The 21,658-nt window shown below is 40.4% G+C and overlaps 1 protein-coding gene across 1 annotated transcript; it reads right to left on the bottom strand.

The window, feature by feature from the left end:
- Nucleotides 1-2,121: 2,121 nt before the first annotated feature.
- LOC138419191 (vomeronasal type-1 receptor 4-like) lies at nucleotides 2,122-3,111 on the bottom strand. Its single transcript, XM_069551612.1, has one exon. The coding sequence runs from the start codon at nucleotides 3,073-3,075 to the stop codon at nucleotides 2,122-2,124; it is 954 nt and encodes a 317-aa protein (XP_069407713.1). The 5' UTR covers nucleotides 3,076-3,111.
- Nucleotides 3,112-21,658: the final 18,547 nt, after the last annotated feature.

The raw sequence follows: 21,658 nt of genomic DNA, 5'->3' as shown, positions 1-21,658 counted from the left end.
CATAAATGATTATCACGTAGCATTGTTCCAGAGATGCAAGGATGGTTCAAAATCCACAAATCAATCCACGTGATACACCACATTAAAAAAAAGGAAGATAACGGCTGAGTAATACTCCATTGTGTATATGTACCACAGCTTTCATATCCATTCATCTGCTGATGGACATCTAGGTTGTTTCCATGTCCTGGCTATTATAAACAGTGCTGCGATGAACATTGGGGTACATGTGTCTCTTTCAATTTTGGTTTCCTCGGTGTGTATGCCCAGCAGTGGGATTGCTGGGTCATAAGGTAGTTCTATTTGCAATTTTTTAAGGAATCTCCACACTGTTCTCCATAGTGGCTGTACTAGTTTGCATTCCCACCAACAGTGTAGGAGGCTTCCCTTTTCTCCACACCCTCTTCAGCATTTATTGCTTGCAGATTTTTGGATTGCAGCCATTCTGACTGGTGTGAAGTGGTACCTCATTGTGGTTTTGATTTTAAAATTTAAAAAATAAAAAAAAAGGAAAAAAAAGAAAATAAAAGAAAAAAAAGGAAGATAAACACAAGATTGTGTCAATAGACATAGAAAAAACCTTGACAAAATCTAACATCCATTCATGGTAAATACTCTCAGAAAAATGGGCATAGAGAAAATATATCTCCACATAATCAAGGCAAACCCTCAGAGGTAGATATCTGAAAGCTTTTTCCTCTAAAATCAGGTCCAAGAGAAGGATGCTCACTCTTGCCACTCTGGTTTAACAATGTGGAAGTCCTAGCCACAGCATCTGGACAAAAAAGTAATAAGAGACATCCAATGCCTAAGAGAAGCAAAACTGTCATTACTATAGAGAAAGGATACTTTATATAGAAAACCCTAATGTCTCCACTAGAAAACTAATGAATTCAGTACACACACACACACACACACACACACACACATAATGGAATATTCCTCACCCCTTAAGAATAAAATTTTGCTGCTTCTAACATAGATGGACCTGGAAATCATTCTGTTTAGTGAATTAAGTCAGACAGAGAAAGATAAATACTGTATATTATCCCTTGACATATAGACTCTAAAACTAATACAAATGGATGAAAACAATGATGTAAAAAAAGACGCTCGCATATAGAGAATAAACTAGTGCTTACCAGTGGGGAGAGAAAGTGGGAAGGGGCAAGACAGAGTAAAGATTTAGAAGTACACATTACTATGTATAAAATAAATAAACTACAAGGACATACTTTACAGCACAGGGAATATACCCAATAGTTCCTAATAACTTTAAACAAAGTATAACCTATATATTGAACCACAATGTTGTACCTCTGCCACTGCTATAATACTGCAAATCAACTATAATTCAATGAAAAATTTGACATGAAAGAAAAGTTATGCATTGTGATATGTGGTTGTAATGGCAGTCACATTACAATATTTACATGTAACAAATTATCAAATCTTACACTTTAAATTTACACAATGTTATATGTCAAATATATTTGTTTTAAAAATCTCCTGAAATACATTATTCTTTCAGTGTATTTTTTATTGTACTTCACTTCAAACTGCTCAATTCTACATGAAAATATTTTAATGTGCTAATCTCCCTGCAAGACTCTTTCTAATAAATACTGCCATCTCTCTTAACAATGTTAACTATAAACTTGTAACTGGCTCCCAAATTCTTACCTGATTTTACCTTTGAGAAGTAACCCGGGTATTCTTTACTCTGTGAGGACATTAATTTCATCCATTTCATTTCTGACTACTGTACACACTGATCCATTTTCATGTATACTTTTTTCTATAATTCCATACCTATTTCATTTGTGGGAAATTCATTCTGTTAGACTGAAAGTAACACATTTGAACACTTTATGATATGCATGTCATTTCAAGACGTTGTTAATTGCATAAATTTGTGAACTCCTTTTCTACAAGGAAACTTCAATGATATGATTTTTTTATGAGGTATTCATATTTCCTGACAATATATTTCAATTGGTCTTTATATTGAAGAAGATGCTTGGCATGTCCAGTACATTATCTTGAAATTCAAAATTTAAATTAGGATTCTGAGGGTGAATAAATGAGCTGGCAATGGCTCATTATAGAAATAAACGAAATTCACGCTTTTCTCATAATAGTAGAGGACTTTGCATTTCTCATCCAGGCAAAGTAGAGCCTGTGTACACTGGAGTCACGGCTCATGAGCAGAAAGGGGCTGACAGTTGGGAAGCACGCTGCTATGATTACAGTCATGTTCACAAAGAACCAGCTGGGCTGAACAAAAAGAGCCAGAAGAACTTGAAAGATGGAGGAAAGAGTATAAAAGTAGACAAAGGTGCCCCCCAGGAGAAGGATGGTTTTAGTAGCTCTGGACTCAGGGGAGGACCTGGAGAAGGCGTCGGTCCTACGAATGTGCTGGACCTGCTGCTTATGTCTGTACAGGATGAGAACCATGGAGCCTCCGGCCCAGAGCGTGAGCCCCAAACATAAAACATCAGGGAATGACAGCAATGCTGCATACAAGGCGTCTTTGGTTTTTTTATTCTTCTGGTCAGTAAGAATAGTAGAACAGCAGCCAAAATCTCTTTCCTCTGTGATGTTATTGTGACTCCATTTGCCAGTTATATAGATAGGAAAAATAACATTTACCAGCATTTGCAGGATCCAACACAGGAACAGAGAGGGAACAGTGTACTTGGGGGCTGTTACTTTCAGCACTGCCCACCTGGAGTTCCAGGGACTGATTGTGATCACCTGAAAGACACTCAAGAGGCAGATGCTACAGATGGACACTCCCCTCCCCACTCTGTGCAGAAAGAAGAGAAGTTTGCAGCCAAAATCACTGCGGATATGCTTCCACCCAAACACTGCCATTGTCTGGGGGACCCCTTTACAGAGGAGGACCAAGGAGTTGGCCACAATCAGGTGCTTAAGGATCAAATCTGTGGACCTTAACCTGTAACCCGTGACGTGAAGGACGATATAACTGCAAAGGAGTGAGAAATTCCCCAGGATTCCAACCACGGTCTGTGTTAAGATGATCATGCCTATTATGAAAAAGCTGCCAGCCATCCTCTCAGTTCACAGTCACTGGTACTTGTCTCATGAGTTAGTGTCTCTACGGGAACATCAGGCGTGGGCTGCATGCATCATGCTCACTGAAATCCAATATTCTCCACTTATCCTCAGGTCCCACTTGGAAAATTTTGCTTTATGCTTTTCTGCTACTAGAAGCCTTAAAAGGATTCAATGTATAACACTGAAAGAGCACTTAAAATGCAAAATTACTTGCTGAAGGCCCTCCATGCTATCACTTCATTCTTCACAAATCCACAAGCCCGGGATTTCTGTGACTTCAATATTTTCAGGGAAAGGTAACACAGAAGGTTAGGCATTTGTTGAGATCTGCTGCACAGGGCAGAGTGAAGACTTTAGAGACTCATTAGGCTGGTCAAGGGAGTGCACTGAACTACCAGCTCTGCCTAAAACCAGTTAGTTGTATTCAAATAATAATCCATACCCATATTTAGTTTTGATTCCACAACTTCTTAACTTGATTTTAGACCAATGGTCTTTTATATTTTTATTATGAGAAGATTCCTTTTTTGTAAAGCTTTATTCTTTAGGGCATTATGTATTATGCATTAGGTTTTAGATATCTTAATACATATATATGGACTGCTGGCAGTAGAATATGGCATATGGCAGGAACCTGCCCAAGATAATGTAATGTCATGAAGATGAGAATGGCTCAGTATTGGGATGGTATTAGGATGCTTTTATGTCTGAAAAGCACGTATAATGTACCTATCACAGGAATTATTGAATAAGCACAAGTAACATTGTAAACTTTGAGCCATAAAACACTAATATATGATAAAAGAGTGCAAAAACTGAATTATTGCTATTTTCAATTCATATACTTATCTATTTGTTAATTCCAGAGCTAAGCATAAATAGCAACAAAGAAATAATATTTGCGTATGCCACTGACATACCAGACATATGTGTAAAATAGCATCTGCAAGGCATGTATTCTTGTGTATTTTATAAATTCAGAGACTGGATTTTTGGATTGATAGCAGCCTATTTAAAAAAAAAAATGAATCAACATGCTAGGAGACTGCCAGCTGCTGCCTCTAACTTACAATTACCATGTCAACTGTTCTTTAAATCTAAGAATGACAGTAACCTCACCAGAATTAACACACTACAGAGGTTTTCAGTTCAGGCAAAGTTACTGTCTACACTAATTGCATCAGACATCCAGGACTGGAGCAACCCTTTCTATTCAAGTCGTTTTCATTTAGATACACTTTCTGCATGGGATTAGATGATTTCTTCAGATCCATCATACATTTTATTGCAAACCTGTATGGATTGGTGGTAAACTTCTAGTCATCCTGAACATGGAGTCTATAATTCCTATAAGGCAGACTCAACAGCAGATTGATTTTACAAATGTATTTTACCACTTAAAATACAATTTTTTAAGTTGAGAAAAATATCTTTATTGGAATTATGCCATGTGTGCAGTTTCATTCTTTGTCTAGAAAAGGCTTTGATGGACATGAATGAGTTAAATCCAAGAGCTTTAACTCAGTGAGAAGCAAAGCTGTTTTCAGTATAGTTAACAAATAGCTTAAATATTACCAAATGATAGACCAATACTTATTTGCAAATAACATTTCCCCAATGTGGACTAGGATCCTTTTCATCACAAATATTTTTAAGAACCTTAAAAATCAGGTTTTGATGTAACTTGGATTGAGTCACAACAGAAACAATCAGAGGATTACATTTGATTGCATGAAGGGTCTTTAGCGATTGCTGTGGGTTCTAGAAATCCATCTCTCAATATTAGCTCAGCTCATGCCTCAGACTTACACCATCCTGCCCACTGTCGGCACTGAATCCAGTTACTACACAGAAGATTGCCTTTGTCTGATATGATCTCTTCTCCAGACTCTTGATCTGACTTTCTCTTACAGACTCTTCTGCTTAGAATGAGATGGAAAATACTTACCTGACACCTTCCTGCTATCAGGAGAGTGGGCTTCCTGGTGGTCATTATACCCAGTGTCTGTGTGGGAAGGAGGCAACTGGATCCTGAAATATGGGTTTGAGATGCTGTGTCCTCTCCTCCCCTCCCATCAGAGCTGCAATTATCATTTCACCTGCAGCAGCAATGGGAGTGCAGGCCTGGGATCTGAGAACATTTCTGGAAACTTTTCTCTCAGTTGTTAATTACTGTAAACAATTACAAGTTTCTAGTTAACACCCTTAGGAGACTAAAGGAGTGTTTCTAAGAGCCTTCTTAATTTCCATGATCCCTGGGGGCAGACAGGGTCTCACATTGAGGAAAGCTGGACTTTCTGAAGTCACACACTTAAGGGACTGGCATAAACTGTGTGTCCCTCTGCATTCTTTACTTCCCTGAGATGTTTCTCTACCCTGAAACCAGAGCTCTCCTAATCTTCAGACAGTTAAACTGAATGATCAATTAAAGTGTTGTTAGAGAAATGGAATGGGACAAAATCCCTGGGAAAAACATTCAAAGAGATACAAGTAAAAGGAAGAACAGGACGCATCACTCATTATAGAAAATGTCAGCACAAATCAGAGCCAGTTAATTGGATGCTTTGCATAAATCAATGCCAATCAATATGGAGATGTTGTAGGAAAATTTACTTTATGATTATTCACCTGCATTAGCAATTTGAATCAAACACAGAACAATATGGGGCTTCCCATATTGTAAAGCATCTGCCTGCAATGCAAGTTCAATCCCTGGGTTGGGAAGATCCCCTGGAGATGGAAATGGCAACACACTCCAGTATTCTTGCCTTGAGAATTCCATGGACAGAGGAGCCTGGTGGGCTACAGTCCATGGGGTTGCAAAGAGTCAGACATGATTGAGCAACTGACACACAACAGAACAATATACATGGGAAAAAATGAGAAGGTTCAAAATGAGTGTCTCACAAATGAGCACTTAGGTCTGATGGCTCAACAGACAGATTCTACCATTCTTGTAAATATCAGATGAACCAATGCTCAATTACTTCATTCAAAGAGATAAAATAGTTACCACAGTGCTCTACATTAATTAATTAATTGTGCTATTTTTCCAGAATCAGCACTTGGTACTCTGATAATTAAGAAATATAAATTAGGACTTGCAAGAAATCTGTTGTTTTCATAAAATACATCTACATTTGATGCAGCATCATGATGCAATCACTGCTGATTTTCAAGTTAGGGATTTGGAGCCATACTTGGTGGTCAACCAAGTCTGCACACAAACTCATTTAAACACAGGCAGACGCAAACACCCATGTGCATTAATGCTCACATACTTATGTATATAGTACTTGCACAATTACAGTTTAAAGCTCACAAACGCTTGTGCACATGCTCACCACACACAAACTCACATCTTATTCCTAAACACATGACACACATTCACACGAACTCACACGGTCACGTTCACCTTCATAAAATCAACTCACCTGGTCCCTGTGTATCTCTGGACGATGACTTCATATACAGAAGAACAGGTGTATCTCCAGACTTCTGGATGCAGGAAAAAGGCATCCTTTCCTCTGCTTGTAATCCTTTCACCACAGACAATATTTGCTATAAGCTGCCTTAAAATTGGGCTTCCCTGGTGGCTCAGCTGGTAAAGAATCTGCCTGCAATGTGGGAGACCTGGGTTCGATCCCTGGGTTGGGAAGATCCCCTGGAGAAGGGAACGGCTACTCACTCCAGTATTCTGGCCTGGAGAATTCCATGGACTCTATAGTCCATGTGAGCATTACCTCCTCATGGGTCAGTGGGTAAGAAAGATAACATGTTTCAGGGTATACCAGTGAATGGGTATGTATTCATACCCAAATAAAACCATGATGGGGAAAGCCTGGAGTGAAGACATAAAGTCTGTATGGAAACACAGAAGAAGACCCTGAATAGCCAAAACAGTCTTGAGAGGGAAAAGCAAAGCTGGAGCTATCTTGCTCCCAATTTCAAACTACACTATAAAGCTACAGGCATCAAAACAGTGTGGTGCTGACACCAGATCAATGGCCACATAGATCAATGGAACAGAATAAATAGAACAGAAATGAATCTACACTTAATGGTCAATTTCTCTATGACAAAGGAGGCAAGTAGGTACAACAGGACAAAGACAGCCTCTTCAATAGATGGTGTTGGGAAACTGAACAGCTACATGCAAAACACTCAAACTGGAATAGTTTCTTATATCATATACAAAAATAAACTGGTATATACATACAATGGAATATTATTTAGGCTGAAAAGGAGGAAATAATGATATATACCACAACATGGATAAACTTTGAGGATACTATATAAAGTGAAATAAACCAGTCACAAAAAGACAAGCACTGTATGATTCCACTTTTATGAGATATTTATCGTAGTAGAAATCTCAGCAATAAAAGCAGGAAGGCAGTTGTTAGGGTGCTGAGGAAGGAGAGATGGGGAGTTGCTGTCTCAGTTTTGCAAGATGAAATGAATTCTCTATCTTGTTTTCTATCTTCTCTTTTGATGAGTAGAAGCACTTAACTTCAATACAAGCTCATTTGTCATGTCCTCCTTTATAGTCGATATTTTTGCTCTGTTTAAGAACAGTCTTTTTCTATTAGAGCTCAGAAATGTTCTCTATTTTCTTCTAAAAACATCATTTTATATCTTTAAAATTTACATCAGCAATCTATTCAGAATAATTTGTTATATATGTTAGTAACAACTTGTCTCTTTACGCTTCAAGATAACACACTTCCACTTCTTCTGAAAATGCTGTGCTTGCCTTGCTTTTTATTTGCTGTCATCTATCATTGCCTCATCCAGTTTGACATCGCCTCACCCTTGGAACTGGTTTTCTGTCAGATTTCCTGATGATCCCATCTCTTCTTGTCTCTTCCAGTACTTACAACCCCAGTGTGCCACAGTCAGTCAAGTTTAGTCTTGGGACCAGAAAGCTGCAGTGGGCCTGTTTGTTTAGAAGGTTGATTAGGCTCATGTTTTAAAGGGAAAGTTGCACTGTGCTGAGAGACAAGTTTTGCTCTAAGTTTCTTCACGGCTTGTGCCAGCTTCTGTCCTAAATTATCTTTTCAAGAACTTTTCATATAACAACCAGCTTCAGAGAATGTCTACAGTATATTCTCCAGGGAAAAGGACAGGTTAATTACTTGATCAGCATAATAAAAACAATGCTTTCATCTGAGGCAAAATTTGGGCAGATTTGTTCGTAACCAACATTAAAATATTTGGATTTCTTAACCTTCACATCTTCACTTATGATGTAAACCTATTATGTGTTTTTTGGGCCTCTTTTTATCACCTCTGAGAAGCCTGATACAGACAAGAAGAACAAATGAAAACACAAAGCTCTTGCTGTTCTTGTGTCACGAATAACAAAATCTTTCTTCTCAGACCCAGGAGTCTCATGCCTTCTGACAGCATCCATGAAGTTGACAGGATAATTTGTTATCTTGCATGTAGGGTAAAATCTAAGACATTTCTTCACATTCTTTAATAGTCATGATGATAAGGATGTAATGCTGAGAGAGACATCACTTTCTCAAAGAGAAAATTATAAAGATCTTACACAATCTTGGTTAGGGGATACGAGAATGCTTCCTGGAACAAATGGAAATCTTCTTAGCCAAGTTCTGGGTAATGTGGGAAAATGACAGATCTTTCAACAAATGAGCCTGGGAAAATTGGATATCCACATGCAAAAGAAGAAAGTTGGACCCTTACTTAACACTACATACAAAAATTAACTCAAAATGGATCAAAGACCTAAATGTAAGACCTAAAACAATAAAATTCTTAGGAGAAAACACAGGGCAAAAGTTTACATTAGACTTGGCAATGATTTCTTTGGATTTGACACTAAACGCACAGGTAACACAAACTGAACCTCCTGAAATTTAAGAAGCTTTTGTATATCAAAGACAGAATCATCAGAGTAAAAAGAGAATTCACTGAATAAGAGAAAATATTTGCAAATCATATACCTGATAAGACATTAATATCCAAAATATGGAGAAAACTCTTAAACAAAAAACAAACAAACAAACAAAAAAAACCAGAAATAACCCAATTCAGAACTTGGGAAAGGACGTTTCGCCATAGAAGATATACAAATGACAAATAAGCACAAGAAAAGATGATCAACATCACTATCCATCAGGGAATGCAGATCAAAACTACAATGAAATGCCATCTTGCAGCCATTAAGACAGCTCCTATCAAAGCAATAGAAAACAACAAGTGAAGACAAGAATGTGGAGAAATTGGAAGGAATTCTATGCACTGTTGGGCAGACATGTAAGATGGCACAGCCATTGGAAAACAGGATGGCAGCTCCTCAGAAAATTAAAAATAGAATTACTATATGATTGAGCAATTCTACTTCTGGGTATCTATACAAAAGAATCAGAAGCAGGGTCCCAAATAGATGTTTGATAGCTAAAACATGGAAACAACCCAACAGTTCATCAATAGATGAACAGATAAGTAAAAAACGGTATAGACATAAAATGTAAAAGAAAGGAAATTCTGCAATATAATGCAACCAGAATGAAACTTGAGAAATATGAACAGAAAAGGAAAATCTCACCAAAATGTTGTCGGGTGACCAGCAGGGGGAGCACTCACACATGTACCGCTGGATCGCAATACAGATCCCAGCAAGAAGAGATGTTACCTTGCATTTTGTGTTTTTTGTTTTTTTTAAATATAAATTTATTTAATTGCAGGTTAATTACTTTACAATATTGTATTGGTTTTGCCACATCATGAGAGACTGTCACAACTCAATGAAAAGCCACTGCACTTTGAACTCCCAGTTTCCTCCAATGGACTTTTTGTTTATAACAGCCCCTCCCAACTGCCTCTTCTCCTTTATAAAAGTTTCCTCTTACTTGCTTTACTGGACTTCAGTATGTTTCGCCAGAGTTTGCTTGTCCCAAATTGCAATTCTGTGTTGCTCCTGCATAAACCCACTTGTCTGGTAAAATGCTGTTTTGTTGTTTTCGGTTAACAAGGGCATTAGGCTAGGAGAAATAGACCAATCACAAAAGGACAAATACTGTATGATTCCACGGATGTGATACACTTAATGGTAGTCAAAATCATAAGAGACAGAAAGTAGAGGAGTAGTTTCCGGGGACTGGGGAAGGGGAAAATGAGAAGTTAATGAATTGTTGTTTAATGGGCATAGAGTTTCAGTTTTACAAGATGAAATGAATTATGGAGCTGGATATGGTGATGTTTGCATAACATTATGGATATATTTAATACCACTGATCTGTACAATTTTAAATGGTTAAAATGGTAAATTTTATGAGTATTTTTTACTACGATTTTTCAAATCTCAAAAAATATATGCAGGGTCTTGTCAAAAAAAAAAAAATCTAGTAAAGACATGAATTTGAGCAAACTCCTGGAGATAGTGAAGGACAGGGAAGCCTGGCGTGCTGAAGTCCATGGGGTCACAAAGAGTCAGAACGACTGAGAAACTGAACAACAGTAAAGACCCACCCCCAGGACCTGGCTCCAGAAGTCCTTCCCTCTTCTCTCTCAAGATTTTAAACATTACATATTTGTGGGTGAGTGGGATTACAGGCTTTATAGAGCTTAGTTCCCCCTTTCCCCGCCCCAGCCTCCAGAAGAGTAAAAGAAAAGTAGCTCCATGTGTTGTAAAATTAGAACTAGAAGTTTGAGTTGCCTAGACTCTGACTTCAGAAGGGTGGAGGGAAACCTGTGGCCCTGATATTCTTCACGGCAAGTAGCTGCCCCCTGCCACAGTGGAGGCTGAGGACTGGAATCTGATCCCCACCCTAGAGCTTAGCCTTAATGGAAATGAAGAGCTGTTCCCATTCTGCTGTTCCCTTACCCTGTGTGCATATAACCTAGAGTATTAGGGAAAATAGACCTTCCAGCTCCAAGTGTGGGGAAGCAGGAGAGCTATTAAGAACCCCACCGTGGGCCTTGTCCAGCTCCTTGTCCCAGATGAAAAGTGTTGAGAGGTTACTGCCCTTCCTTCCTGTCTCAACCTAGAGTTTGGGCAAACAATTCTGTGAGAAGGGTAACGATGCACGAACAAGTCTACAGTAGCCCCGGCTATTTGACTGCTGGACCCCGGCCAGAATGAGCACAGGGCAGGCCTTTAAAAACTGGAGGGGAAAGAAGATGTGCTATTTGCAGGCTTGGACAAGAGATCTTTTCCTATGTCCGAGCAGCTTCCAGGTCTCTTTCCAGCCACTAGATAGAAGTGGCTTCCAAGCTAGGGACATCGAACCTGAGCCCTGACGTGGGCAAGTTCTCCCCATGCCCTCTCTCTACAAGGCAGCGCAACTCCAAAGAGGTTCAGGTTCAGGGGTGTTTTCCCAGAGTCAGAGGCATTGTTGTTGCTGCAGTTTAGAAAATGTCATCAGTGTCAAGGAGAAGTAATTCTGGAAGGGTACTAGATGGAGGTATGATCTGGAGATATATATGTGTGTGAATGTGTGTGTGTGTGTGTATATATATATATATATATATATATGTATTTTTTTTTAATGTGGATCCTGGGAAGAGCAAGTAAAGCCTAAATATATGTTGGGATCTGTCTTCTGATGTTACCCCATCTGGAAACAGTATGATCTTGACCCTGACATCTCCCCCTTGGTGGCACCATGGGAAAGAGGAGACCCTCCCTATGCAGACTACATGCCTGTCATGACGATTTCATTGTGAGGTAAAGAAATCCTCCAGTAGTGGTGGGAGTGTTCATGAGGGAAGCACATGCTGCCTTAGGGGAAAATGAGGCAGACAATGAGAAAGAGGCTGAGGTAGAATGCCTCAGAAATAAATAAAGTGGGGCAAAGAACAGCCAGCCTGGTGGCAATGAACGAAAACATCCCCATCATCTTCATCTTCACCATCTACTCACACACACTAAAGGATCCAGGTGCCACGTCCTTGTGGCTCCGTGGTAAACTCCAGACCACACTGATGCATCCCTGCCTAAGTGTGTGTGGAACTTGTCTTTGAGCACAGAGATGTGAGAGATGTCTTCAGGCCTGTCACCACTCATTTGGGAAGATGAACCTGGTGCCTTCCATCCATACTTGATGACAGTATGCGAGATCTTGTCCTTCACCCGGACAGTTTGCACATCAGGAACAAGGTGCCCTCGTGTGGCCCTAATCTGCTTGGGCAGCCATGGTAATTCTCCAGCGCTTGTGGGCTCCGTCGCTTCAGTCATGTCTGACTGAGATGCCATGGACTATAGCCCGTCAGGCTCCTCTGTCCATGGGGTCCTCTAGGCAAGAATACTGGAGTGGCTTGCCATGCCCTTCTCCAGGGGATCATCTTGACCCAGGGATCAAAACCACATCTCCCGTGTCTCCTGCCTTGCAGGTGCTTTCTTTACCCACTGAGCCACCCAAGACACCCACATCTCATGCACCACAGGCAGACCTCCTGAGAGCACAGTGATTCTAGGGCTCTGCTAGAACCTCTACCCCAACCATTTAAGTTAAAGCAGCCAAAGGTACCAAATGGCTCCCCAAACTCATCCACTTTCAGGTCATCTAGGTTGAAGTAGTTGGAGGGCTGAATGGAGAAGCTGGTGGTTAAAAAAAAAAATTTTCCAGCCAAAGTGGAGTCATAAATAGGGAGATAATGTAAGTGTGGCGGTTCTCATGAACAGTGTCATGGAAGAGATGAGTGATGCACCATTGCTGGTTTGGGCCTGCAGGGGACGAGGAATTAGAGCCACCCTGGTATCTTCACTGTGATGGGATCAAGGACCTGGAGCGGCAAACTGCACCTTTTAAGGAAAGGCTCAGGCTTACACAGCAAGCAGAGCCTGTGGGCTGGGGTGCTGCTCACAGCAATACATTTATCACCACACATTCATCATTTTATTCTCCCAATGTGAAGTTCACAGAAGCCAAGTCACCCTCCAGGTGGAGAAGATAGGACTGGAGAAAAGGGAGGATGGGCCCCCATGGCCAGTGACCTTTGCCACGCACCCCACGGCTGAAGCACTTCTCAAGTGTGAGTGGGTGGATGAGAAGGACCATGTGACCAACCTCAGGTCACATTAAGTGGGAAATTTTTTCCAAAAAATGAGCCATAAAGAGTATGTTGAGCTATATTCAGCAGACTATCTGTAAATTTGTTAGTCATTCTGGAATTATTATAGGTGTTGTATATGCCTTCCTGATATATGGAATGTATAACTAACATATAATCTACTTATGATACTTTTGTATCTTATATATTTCATTAAAAACTAAGATTTCCAGCATACAAGACAAAAGTATTCTAAATATAAAATCAAACAGGTCTGGGTTGTGGTCAGACATTCTGCACTTCTAACAAGCTTCTGGGGGCAGCTGAGGCTGTTGGTCCATTCTGGATTCTGAGTATCAAGATTCTAAGGTTCTCACATTAACCATGAGGATGAAGGTCTTGATATTAGACTTTAATTTGTTGGCTATGTGTGTGGCAATTTCTAGGGCAGAGGTTCTCAGCCAGGAGGGATTTTGCCTTCCACCGTGTATGCCATACTGGAGACATTTCTGTTCACAGAAGAGGGGTGGTGCTGTGACTGCTGACTAGTGAGTGGACGCTAGGGATGCTGACAAACTTCCTAAAGCACAGCCTCCACAAGAAACTATCCAGCTGAAAAATTCAGTGAGTACTTAGGTGGGGAAATACTGCCCTAGGGGAACCTCTAAAAAGCAAGCAGAGTTGGTGGATTCCAAACCAGGAGAGGGGAGAAATGAACTGGTAAAATAAATCCTAAGTCAATCAGCAAAGAGGTGATTAGAAAAAGAAACATATCCATTCATCTGCTGATGTACATCTAGGTTGCTTCCATGTCCTGGCTATTATAAGCAATGCTGCGATGAACATTGGGGTACACATGTCTCTTTCAATTCTGGTTTCCTCGGTGTGTATGCCCAGCAGTGGGATTGCTGGGTCATAAGGCAGTTCTATTTGCAGTTTTTAAAGGAATCTCCACACTGTTCTTCATAGTGGCTGTACTAGTTTGCATTCCCACCAACAGTGTATGAGGATTCCCTTTTCTCCACACCCTCTCCAGCATTTATTGCTTGTAGACTTTGGATAGCAGCCATTCTGACTGGTGTGAAATGGTACCTCATTGCGGTCTTGATTTGCATTTCTCTGATAATGAGTGATGTTGAGGATCTTTTCATGTGTTTGTTAGCCATCTGTATGTCTTCTTTGGAGAAATGACTATTTAGTTCTTTGGCCCATTTTTTGATTGGGTCGTTTATTTTTCTGGAATTGAGCTGCATGAGTTGCTTGTATATTTTTGAGATTAGTTGTTTGTCAGTTGCTTCATTTGCTATTATTTTCTCACATTCCGAAGGCTGTCTTTTCACCTTGCTTATAGTTTCCTTTGTTGTGCAGAAGCTTTTAATTTTAATTAGATCCCATTTGTTTATTTTTGCTTTTATTTCCAGTATTCTGAGAGGTGGGTCATAGAGGATCAGATGAATTGATAAGAAAACTGTGCTACATATACACAATGGAATATTACTCAGCCATTAAAAAGAATACATTTGAATCAGTTCTAATGAGGTGGATGAAACTGGAGCCGATTATACAGAGTGAAACCAGAAAGAAAAACACCAATACAGCATCAGTTCAGTTCAGTTCACTCAGTCGTGTCTGACTCTTTGCAACCCCATGAATTTGCAGCACGCCAGGCCTCCCTGTCCATCATCAACTCCCGGAGTTCACTCAGACTCACGTCCATCGAGTCAGTGATGCCATCCAGCCATTTCATCCTCGGTCGTCCCCTCCTCCTCCTGCCCCCAATCCCTCCTAGCATCAGAGTCTTTTCCAATGAGTCAGCTCTTAACATCAGGTGGCCAAAGTACTGGAGTTTCAGCTTTAGCATCATTCCTTCCAAAGAAATCCCAGGGCTGATCTCCTTCAGAATGGACTGGCTGGATCTCCTTGCAGTCCAAGGGACTCTCAAGAGTCTTCTCCAACACCACAGTTCAAAGGCATCAATTCCTTGGTGCTCAGCCTTCTTCACAGTCCAGCTCTCACATCCATACATGACTACTGGAAAAACCATTGCCTTGACTAGACGGACCTTAGTCGGCAAAGTAATGTCTCTGCTTTTGAATATGCTATCTAGGTTGGTGTAACTTCTTCCAGGAGTAAGCGTCTTAATTTCATGGCTGCAATCACCATCTGCAGTGATTTTGGAGCCCCAAAAAATAAAGTCTGACACTGTTTCCACTGTTTCCCTATCTATTTCCCATGAAATGATGGGACTGGATGCCAAGATCTTTGTTTTCTGAACGTTGAGCTTTAAGCCAACTTTTTCACTCTCCTCTTTCACTTTGATCAAGAGGCTTTTTAGTTCCTCTTCACTTTCTGCCATAAGGGTAGTGTCATCTGCATATCTGAGGTTATTGATATTTCTCCTGGCAATCTTGATTCCAGCTTGTGTTTCTTCCACCCCAGCGTTTCTCATGATGTACTCTTCATAGAAGTTAAATAAGCAGGGTGACAATATACAGCCTTGACGTACTCCTTTTCCTATTTGGAACCAGTCTGTTGTTCCATGTCCAGTTCTAACTGTTGCTTCCTGACCTGCATACAGATTTCTCAAGAGGCAGGTCAGGTGGTCTGGTATTCCCATCTCTCTCAGAATTTTCCACAGTTTATTGTGATCCACACATCAAAGGCTTTGGCATAGTCAATAAAGAAGAAATAGATGCTTTTCTGGAACTCTCTTGCTTTTTCCATGATCCAGCGGATGTTGGCAATTTGATCTCTGGTTCCTCTGCCTTTTCTAAAACTAGCTTGAACATCAGGAAGTTCATGGTTCACGTATTGCTGAAGCCTGGCTTGGAGAATTTTGAGCATTACTTTACTAGCATGTGAGATGAGTGCAATTGTGCGGTACTTTGAGCATTCTTTGGCATTGCCATGAAAACTGACCTTTTCCAGTCCTGTGGCCACTGCTGAGTTTTCCAAATTTGCTGGCATATTGAGTGCAGCACTTTCACAGCATCATCTTTCAGGATTTGAAACAGCTCAACTGGAATTCCATCACCTCCACTAGCTTTGTTCATAGTGATGCTTTCTAAGGCCCACTTGACTTCACATCCCAGAATGTCTGGCTCTAGATGAGTGATCACACCATCGTGATTATCCAGGTCATGAAGATCTTTTTTGTACAGTTCCTCTGTGTATTCTTGCCAGCTCTTCTTAATATCTTCTGCTTCTGTTAGGTCCATACAATTTCTGTCCTTTACCGAGCCCATCTTTGCATGAAATGTTCCCTTGGTATCTCTAATTTTCTTGAAGAGATCTCTGTCTTTCCCATTCTGTTGTTTTCCTCCATTTCTTTGCATTGATCACTAAAGAAGGCTTTCTTATCTCTTCTTGCTATTCTTTGGAACTCTGCATTCAGATGCTTATATCTTTCTTTTTCTCCTTTGCTTTTTGCTTCTCTTCTTTTCACAGCTATTTGTAAGGCCTGCCCACACAGCCATTTTGCTTTTTTGCATTTCTTTTCCATGGGGATGGTCTTGATCCCTGTCTCCTGTACAATGGCACGAACCTCAGTCCACAGTTCATCAGGCACTCTATCTATCAGATCTAGGCCCTTAAATCTATTTCTCACTTCCACTGTATAATCATAAGGGATTTGATTTAGGCCATACCTGAATGGTCTAGCGGTTTTCCCTGCTTTCTTCAATTTAACTCTGCATTTGGTAATAAGGAGTTCATGATCTGAGCCACAGTCAGCTCCTGGTCTTGTTTTTGTCGACTGTATAGAGCTTCTCCATCTTTGGCTGCTAAGAATATAATCAATCTCATTTCGGTGTTGTCCATCTGGTGATGTCCATGTGTAGAGTCTTCTCTTGTGTTGTTGGAAGAGGGTGTTTGCTATAACCAGTGCATTGTCTTGGCAAAACTGTATTAGTCTTTGCCCTGCTTCATTCCGCATTCCAAGGCCAAATTTGCCTGTTACTCCAGGTGTTTCTTGACTTCCTACTTTTGCATTCCAGTCCCCTATAATGAAAAGGACATCTTTTTGGGGTGTTAGTTCTAAAAGGTCTTGTAGGTCTTCATAGCACCATTCAACTTCAGCTTCTTCAGCATTACTGGTGGGACATAGACTTGGATTACTGTGATATTGAATGGTTTGCCTTGGAAATGAACAGAGATCATTCTGTCGTTTTTGAGACTGCATCCAAGTACTGCATTTCGGACTCTTTTGTTGATCATGATGGCTACTCCATTTCTTTTGAGGGATTCCTGCCCACAGTAGTAGATATAATGGTCATCTGAGTTAAATTCACCCATTCCAGTCCATTTTAGTTCACTGATTCCTAGGATGTCGATGTTCACTCTTGCTATCTCTTGTTTGACCACTTCCAATTTGCCTTGATTCATGGACCTGACATTCCAGGTTCCTATGCAATATCGCTCTTTACAGCACTGGTCCTTCCTTCTATCACCAGTCACATCCACAGCTGGGTATTGTTTTTGCTTTGGCTCCATCCCTTCATTCTTTCTGGAGTTATTTCTCCACTGATCTCCAGTAGTATATTGGGCACCTACTGACCTAGGGAGTTCCTCTTTCAGTATCCTATCATTTTGCCTTTTCATACTGTTCATGGGGTTCTCAAGGCAAAAATACTGAAGTGGTTTGCCATTCCCTTCTCCAGCGGACCATATTCTGTCAGACCTCTCCACCATGACCTGCCCGTCTTGGGTTGCCCCTCGGGCATGGCTTGGTTTCATTGAGTTAGACAAGGCTGTGGTCCTAGTGTGATTAGATTGACTAGTTTTCTGTGAGTATGGTTTCAGTGTGTCTGCCCTCTGATGCTCTCTTGCAACACCTACCATCTTACTTGGGTGGAATTTAGAAAGATGGTAATGATAACCCTGTATGCAAGACAGCAAAAGAGACACAGATGTATAGAACAGACTTTTGGACTCTGTAGGAGAGCGAGAGGGTGGGATGATTTGGGAGAATGGCATTGAAACATGTATAATATCATGTAAGAAATGAATCGCCAGTCTAGGTTCAATGCAGGATAGAGGAAGCTTGGGGCTGGTGCACTGGGATGACCCAGAGAGATGGTATGGGGAGGGACGTGGGAAGGTGGTTCAGTTGGGAACTCATGTACACCCGTGGCAGATTCATGTTGATGTATGGCAAAACCAATACAGTATTGTAAAGTAAAATAAAGTAAATTTTTAAAAAATTAAAAATTAAAAAAAAGAAACATAGAAGAATAGAAGAAATAGAAAGCATAAAGGGAGGCAGCAGATTTAGGTGCAAATATATTCATTAAGTATATTAAGTATAACTGGAATTAAGTATCAGTTAACAAAGATCATCAGACTAGATTTTCCAAAAAGATGCCATTTATAATTGCTATATATAAAACCTAAGGATGCAGAAAGTTTTAAAGTAAAAGGATGCCAAAAGCATGGCATGAAAATACTAATCAAAAGAAGCTGATGCATCTGTATTAATTTCAGAGAAACAAGACTTGACATGAAAAGGTCTTGCTCGGTATAAAGAAGCAGTTTCATAATGATAAAAGACTGAATTCACCAAAATACAAAAAAATCTTCATTGTATGCCTCTATAAACATGGCTTCAAAATATATAAAGCAAAAATAAAACAAGAAGAGCAGGCAATTCTATAATTAAAAGTGGGAGTTAAGCAATTTTCTTAGTATTAGTTTGTTAAAAGCTGAATTAATTTAGAAATGAATAGCAGGTCTGCCTACCACAAACAATAAACCTGGCCTTTTGGACTTTGCAGAATGTTGCTTCCATTGCTGACTACACCTCTTAAAGACACAAAAGGATTTATAAAACTCAACCACATATTGGGCCTAAAGTAAGTCTTGGCTGTAATCAAAGGATTTTTATAAATACCAAACATATCCTCTAATTATAGTGCAATGAAGATAGAAATTGATAGTGAATGTGTTAGAAAGTCTTCTTAAAAACAGCACGTGAAACAGTCATCCCTCAGTATACACGGGTTAACCCCAGAATCCCCCATGAATACCAAAATCCATGTATGCTTGAGCCCCTTATGTTTAACAATTGCACACAACCTACACACATCCTCTTGTATACTTTAAATCATCTCTAGGTTACTTATAATACCTACTGCAATGTAAATGACTCAATGGACATGAGTTTGAGCAAACTCTTGGAGACAGGGAAGTAGAGGGAAGCCTGGTGTGCTGCAGTCCATGGGGTTGCAGAGAGTTGGACACAACTGAGTGACTGAACAACAAATGCAGCAAGTACAAGTTCTGATGTTTGAAACTTTCTGGAATTTTTGACCCAAGGGTATGGAGGGTGGAGAGGGGAGAAAACAATTCTATTTTATTCTTACAAACCCACTTACCTAAACCAGGGTAGACAGATAGGGCTTGGTGGTGACTGCTTTTCATAGAGACATAATTCATATACCATAAAACTCATCCTATTATAGGGCACAACTGCATAGGTGTTATATTTCAAGTGGGGGAACCATCTCCACTAACTCCAGGACATTTCATCACCTCCAGAACAAACCTTATACCCACTAAGGAATCACTTTCCATTGCCCACCCCCTACCCGCTGACCTCAGCTACTTTGTCTCTACAGATTTACCAATCTGGACATGTCCTGTAAATGAAAGCACACCACATACAGCCTTTTGTGTCTGGCTCCTTTCGCTCAGCACAACGTTTTTTTTGTTTTTTGTTTGTTTTCAGGTTCCAACATGTTGTAGCACATGTCAGTCCTTATTTTTATAGCTAAGAAATATCCATTATATGGATACATTTACCCATTCATCAGTTGATAAACATTCGAATGGGTTCCACACTTTGACTTGTGAACAACCTTACGAACATTTGTGTGTGAGCTCGTGTGGCCACGTTTTCAGTTCCCTCAGGAATATGCCTTGCAGTGGAATTGGCTTGGTAATGTTTTCCAAAGCGGGGTCCAGCATTTTACATCCTCATCAGCAGTATGAGGATTCCAGTACCTCCACATCCTCACCAAACACCTGTTATCATCTACAATAATGCAAGTGATTTTCATGTTGATCCTGTATCCTGCCCGCCTTGCTAAACATGGTTGCCGCTGTGCTGTGCTCTGTTGTGTTTGACTCTCTGTGGTCCCATGGACTGTAGCCTGCCAGGCTCCTCTGCCTGTGGAATTTTCCAGGCAAGAATACTGGAGTGGGTTGCCATTTCCTTCTCCAGGGGAATCTGGCTACCCAGGTCAAACCTGCATCTCTTAAATCTTCTGCATTGGTAGGTGGATTCTTTACCACTAGCACCACCTGGGAAGCCCAAACAGTGGTGTTTTGTTTTTTTTTCCTTAGTTGACTTGTTAGGATTTCTTATGTATAAGATCATGTCACCTGCAAAATTCTACTTCTTCCTTTCCAATCTGTAAGCCTTTGCTTTTCCTTGACTAAATATTCTGGCTAGAATTTCCAGTATGGTCTGCAGAAGTGACAAGAATGTTTTATTCCTGAGTATTGTTAACTGTGGGGTTTTGGAGATGCCTTTTATCAGTTTAAAGAGGTTCCCTTCTAGTCCTAGTTTGAGTGTTTTTAATCACAAAAGGGGTTAGATTTTGCCAAATGTTTTTTCTGCATCAGTTGAGATGATCATGTGGTTCTCTCTGCATTTTATTCTGATATGGTGTATTACATTTACTTTCTTGACATTAAACTAACCTTTAATGTTTGAGATAAATTATATTTGGTCATGGTATACAATTCTTTTTATATGCTGCTGAATTCAGGCTGTCAGCATTTTTGCATCTATGTTTCTAAGAGATAAATGCTCTGTAGATTTCATTTTGGTGTTTTCGCCTGGCTTTAGGTATCAGGGCAATGTTGGCCTCAAAGTAAGCTGGGAAGTGCTTCCTCCTCTTCTGTTTTTGGAAGAGTTTGAGAACTGGTTATTAATTTTGCAAGTGTTTTGGTAGATCTCAGTGAAGCCATCGGGGCCTGTGCGTCTCTTTGTGGATGCTTTTTATCATTGATTCAATATATTCCATGTATTCCAAGCACAAGGACATTTCTGCTGTACTTTCTATTCCACAGAAAAGGGATAATAGTCTACACAGCAGTCCAAGTCAGCTTTTGTCAGTAGAGTAGTTCAGGTCAGATCAGGTTCTGCCCCCAGTGATTCATATGAAAGAATTTCTACAATGCGCATCACGGTTCCCGCAGCGCTGAGCCAGCCACGGCCCGCTAGGCCTCACCTAACTTGTAGGGCCAGCTTCCGTCTTTGGCTGCGCTGAAGAGGATCTTAAACTACCAGAGGAAATTGAGGCATTTGCTTTCCTCTGGGAGGTTTGTGGCATTCTGGTGTGGTCGCTCTGTAAGAGCCCACATCACACACCCTACACACTCTGGGGCTGTTCTTCCATCTGGAAGACACAGCTGGACAGGGGCGGACTGATGACAGGCGTGTGCTGAGACTGGATATTCTGATGAGAACCAAGGACAGGAGAGACAGGCCTTCCTTCCAGCTGCTCTTTGTGTAATTTCTTGTGGTTTGGAAAGGGGAAGTGGCATCAAG

The sequence above is a fragment of the Ovis canadensis genome, chromosome 14 (assembly GCF_042477335.2).
Source record: "Ovis canadensis isolate MfBH-ARS-UI-01 breed Bighorn chromosome 14, ARS-UI_OviCan_v2, whole genome shotgun sequence".
In the NCBI taxonomy this organism is placed as follows: Eukaryota; Metazoa; Chordata; class Mammalia; order Artiodactyla; family Bovidae; genus Ovis; species Ovis canadensis.
Note: the sequence above shows the minus strand (reverse complement) of the source record. Positions and strands in the feature narration are given on the sequence as shown.